The sequence below is a fragment of the Oratosquilla oratoria genome, chromosome 25 (genome assembly GCF_046742065.1).
Source record: "Oratosquilla oratoria isolate Oo_2021 chromosome 25, ASM4674206v1, whole genome shotgun sequence".
Classification (NCBI taxonomy): Eukaryota; Metazoa; Arthropoda; class Malacostraca; order Stomatopoda; family Squillidae; genus Oratosquilla; species Oratosquilla oratoria.
The window spans coordinates 30910443-30915442 of NC_134801.1; the positions used below are offsets into that span (position 1 = coordinate 30910443).

At 39.6% G+C, this 5000-nt stretch overlaps 1 protein-coding gene across 1 annotated transcript in view; it reads right to left on the reverse strand.

The window, feature by feature from the left end:
* Positions 1–1445: 1445 nt before the first annotated feature.
* LOC143039063 (uncharacterized) overlaps positions 1446–5000 on the reverse strand; it is a 17252-nt gene continuing 13697 nt past the window's right edge. Inside the window, exons 3-4 of the mRNA XM_076208915.1 lie at positions 1722–1863; positions 1446–1464 (exon numbers count right to left, since the gene is read on the reverse strand). Of these exons, the coding sequence (XP_076065030.1) occupies positions 1446–1464; positions 1722–1863 (161 nt within the window). The remainder of the gene's footprint in view (positions 1465–1721; positions 1864–5000) is intronic.

The window sequence follows — 5000 nt, forward strand, 5'->3', positions numbered from 1 at the left end:
AGGTACTTTAATGGGTTGAAGGGGATACGGAGGGATAGACTTGTTCGACTTGCCTACTAGTTGGCAAGTGTGGCAACATTTAACAAATTTGCCTACCTCTGTTTTCAGAACAGGCCAAAAGAATCCTGACAAGAGTCGTAAATAAGTTTTCTTAATACCTAAATGTCCTGAATGTCTTGCATGAGCAATCACCATTACCTGAGTCCTCAAATTAACAGGTAAAACAATTTGGTGACAATCTGCCCATGTATCATCATCAGAAAGGTGACGAGGTTTATACAATCTCCTAAGTATCCCTTCATGCAAATAAAAGGAGGGAGTATGTAGGATATCCTCCTTGGGAATAGTTCTGTTAAACAAGGGAGCTAAGGAAGGGTCATTCTGTTGAGCCTCTTTGATGCTCTGCTCAGAGGGTAGTGTAAGTAGGATGGTTGGAGTGGTTAGAGAGGGAAGAGTTGGTTGGTTAACTTTTGCTTGGGATCGTGTAATAGCACAAGTTGGAAAGAGGTTGGGTTGGGTTTGCTCTATGGTAGAAGTTGAGTTATATGGTAGGGGAGAAGCAGAAACGATTAAAGGAGGATGGACTAGTTCTCCTGCTAGATCGTTCCCTAGTATAAAATCTGCTTCAGGGACTGGTAGGGTTGCCGTTTCACTTACTCCTACGGAGACAGTATCCTTGATGAGTCCACAGTTCAGGTACACCTTTGCCAGTGGTACTAAGAAAGGGTTGTGGAAATCCTGTAAGAATACATTTTCTCCTGTATAATTACGTTGGACTCCCGGCAGTGCTGACTGAAGTAGCAATGACTGCGTTGCTCCGGTGTCTTTCATTATTCGCAGGTGGTGTCTTACGTGGTCTGGATCAAGCGATACAACTCCCGTTGAACGGAAAGGCTGAAAAGGATCTACAGAATTGACAGTGGAATGATTAAAGGAAGCTGCAGATTTTCTATTTTTTTGAGCTACTTTACATTTTGGATCTGGGCAATTTGCAATCATGTGTCCTGTTTTCTTACAGAAGTAACAAACAGGGGAACTGGGGTTATCAATTTTACCATCTTTACTACCACTAGTTGGTTTTACATTAAATTGTTGGCGGTTACCGTCCTTTCCAACATTTTTGTGAATCAATGAGAGAGTATCAGCCAATTTGACTTTTAAGTAATGAGGAATTTCACGTACAAATTCTTCAAATGCAATCAAGTTCACTACTTTCTCAAAATTATCTGCTGATGCTGATTTAATCCACTTCTTTAATGCTCGGAGTTTGTCTGACGCGAACTCCATATATGTCTGATAGTTAAGTTTGTTAGAAAATCGAAAGGCTTGTCGACAACCTTTGGTGGAAATTTCATAAGCGGAAAGAATTGTCTGTTTGACCGTTTCGTAGTCAGTATTATTTTCCAGATTGTTATACTTGTAACCCTTTAGGGGACAACTTTGGTTTAATAAGTCATATCCAATCTGTTTGAGGAATTGTAATATGGTTACTCACTGCTTCAAATTCTCGAAAAAATAAGGTTGGATTCTTGTCTGAGAAGGCAGGAATAAGTTTGGTGTACTGCAAGAGATCTAACTTATCTGAATTTGAAACTAATTGTTGACTTAGTATCGATAGTTCGAGCTTTTTGAGTTCGAGTTTGTGTTGTCTTTGTTCTTTTTAATATCGTCTTTGTTCTCTTTCACGTTGCAATTCGATTTCTTTAAGTTGTATTTCATACCTCATCTTCATTTTAAGTGTTTGATAGTCCAGGTGGTCTAGTTGAACTTCCTTCGTAGGACTAATGTCTAATTTGGCTGTAACTGTTTGTTCTAAATTGTCAAATTCTCTGCTTTCGTTCTCTTCCGTTTTCTTTAACTGATCTACAGTATATGTCTCAATATTAGTTGGACCAATTCAGTTCTACTAACGTTCGCAGGATAAGTTAAGTCCCATCTTGACGCTATTTCTTTCTGGCATTCTTTATTTGGGTTCTGAACTACAAGTTCTTCCACCGAGAGGTTCTCAACAAAGTTTTCGATATTCAGTTCTGCCATCGCGAAATTATTAATCGCTAACGGTTGCTACTAAACAAAGTATTGAGTGTGGTTCGCTTACACAATGTACCGGACAAGAAATACAGGTAGAATTATAATACTCGACTCCCACGAATGCTATAATTCTCTAGGACAGAATACATATAACCAAAACTACATGCCGTAAGTAGGATAGAACTATCGTTCCCAGACGTATTCTAAACAGATCCTACTTCAGTACTTTCGAAATTCACAGCTGAAAGAGTTTAACGAGGTCATCTGCAATGGCGTATTTAACAATTAACTGAGTGATCTCTCTTGGACCAATTATTACTTTACTGGAGTACTGAGTTACAAGGTTACCGGACAGCTGGACAATTTCGACGGTTGTGGGAAAGCAAGTGCAACTATTACGTCTCGCTCGTGTATCTCACACCGTCTTAGTTTTTGTTCAGTTAAGAAAATTCCCGATGGGCCTCCATTCTATGTTATGCCTTCCGCAAGGATATAAGGACTTTCTGTCTAGAAGGGATTCGTACTTTGTGGCCTTGATGTAGTTAGGGAAAACAGGTAACACAAATATATATTCTAATCAATTAAAAAAGTCAACAAAACAATTATACTATATCTTTACAACAAAAATTAATCAATACACAATTCGTAACGTTATGTAAAATAAATATTTCCTTAACCTGAACAGAAAACCAAGTCATAAGAATAACTTAAGGTACGTGTAACACAAGGGGGTGGAAAGAGCGAAAGCGATGTGAGAGGGTAAGTTACGTCTTGATAAACCAACGGAAGTGTCTCTCTGGGACTGGTTGAACGCCGTATATAATAGGGCTAGCGAGGACGGGGGGAAGGAAAAGGAAGGAACTGGACAGAACTAGTCTGGACTTTCAGACGAGCAGTAGGGAGGGGATCGGAGGGGAGGAGAGTAGGAAGACCACACGTACACAGGCAATTGACGGGACATACATAATTATACAATGAATACAGAAACATATACAGACATTTAGATACACGGAGGGTGGTGGGCCATCACAATAGGTATATATATATATATATATATATATATATATATATATATTGTATATATGTATATCTTGTATATATATGTATATATATATATATATATATATGTATGTATGTATATATGTATATATATATATATATACATATATGTACATACTCATGTATACACATATATATGTATATATATATATATATGTGTGTGTGTGTGTGTGTGTGTGTGTGTGTGTGTGTGTGTGTGTGTGTGTGTGTGTGTGTGTGTGTGTGTGTGTGTGTGTGTGTGTGTGTGTGTGTGTGTGTGTGTGTGTGTGTGTTAATCTTGGCAGCAGGTTTTCTTTTAAACATGTTTTGTTAAAAACAACTGCGCATTTGGCACTACAAAGCTTCTTAAGTAGACTTTCAAGTCTTCTGAATGTAGATTTCTGGTTCCTATTCACAGGGCAGACGGAATAATAAATTTCGAGTAGCCATTAGGATCTTTTGTTGAGAAAGAATGTACAGACGTTTCGCTAAACGCAGTTAGCATTTTCAATGTAATAGAGAGAGTACAGGACATAATAAACATAGAAAGAAAGCTCTGGGAGAGGTCACAACATAAGACACGGGGGGAGGTCACGACGTAAGATACGGGGAGAGGTCACATTACATGTGTGCGATGACGGGGGATTTTGTCACTGTGGGGCAAATGTCCGTTGAGGGCCAAGTGTCCTCTCTATGAGTCTGGCGGAACGTCGGAGAGGGACTTGGGTGTCGGTGTGATTGGAAGGTGTGTTGTTGTGGTAGAGAGGGCTACTAGTCCTAGGGAGGGGCTTCATGCTGGGGAGTAATGTAGGGGCTTCCACTTGTCTGTTGATAGTTGGTTGTATGTCTCGTATAATAATTGCTTCCAGGAAGAAAAGTCTAGACTTTTCTGATTCCTTGGCGAGAATGACGGTGTTGTCATCTAAAAGTTTTCTTGTAATTTGTGTGTTGTGTTTTTCTAGTAGGTGTAGTTTGGGGCCTCCACTTGTCGTTCTCGTTTGGCCAACGTAGCAGTTGAGAGGCGTACAGTCCTCTAGGGGGCAGGAAAATTTGTATACTACGTTGGTGCAAGCGGGACCTTCGGGGCGAGGAGAAGTGTTGTTTTTAATTCAAAGTGTAGCTGTTTTTTGGTTGCGGTAATATATAGAGACGAACTTTGTCATTCTCACTTTTGGGTTATATGTTTCGATGAATAATCCTATTCAGAACCTACGCAAGGAATCAGAAAAGTCTAGACTTTCCTTCCTGGAAGCAATTATTATACGAGGCATACAACCAACTATCAACAGACAAGTGGAAGCCTCTACATTACTCCCCAGCATGAAGCCCCTCCCTAGGACTAGTAGCCCTCTCTACCACAACAACACACCTTCCAATCACACCGACACCCAAGTCCCTCTCCGACGTTCCGCCAGACTCATAGTGAGGACACTTGGCCCTCAACGGACATTTGCCCCACAGTGACAAAATCCCCCGTCATCGCACACATGTAATGTGACCTCTCCCCGAATCTTACGTCGTGACCTCCCCCCGTGTTTTATGTTGTGACCTCTCCCAGAGCTTTCTTTCTATGTTTATTATGTCCTGTACTCTCTATCTCTATTACATTGAAAATGCTAACTGCGTTTAGCGAAACGTCTGTACATTCTTTCTCAACAAAAGTTCCTAATGGCTACTGGAAATTTATTATTCCGTCTGCCCTGTGAAAACCAGAAATCTACATTCAGAAGACTTGAAAGTCTACTTAAGAAGCTTTGTAGTGCCGAATGCGCAGTTGTTTTTAACAAAACACACACACACACACATATATGTATATATATATATATATATATATATATGTATATATATATATATATGTATATATGTATGTATATGCATATATGTATATATATATATATGTGTGTGTGTGTGTGTGAGTATGTGTGTGTGTG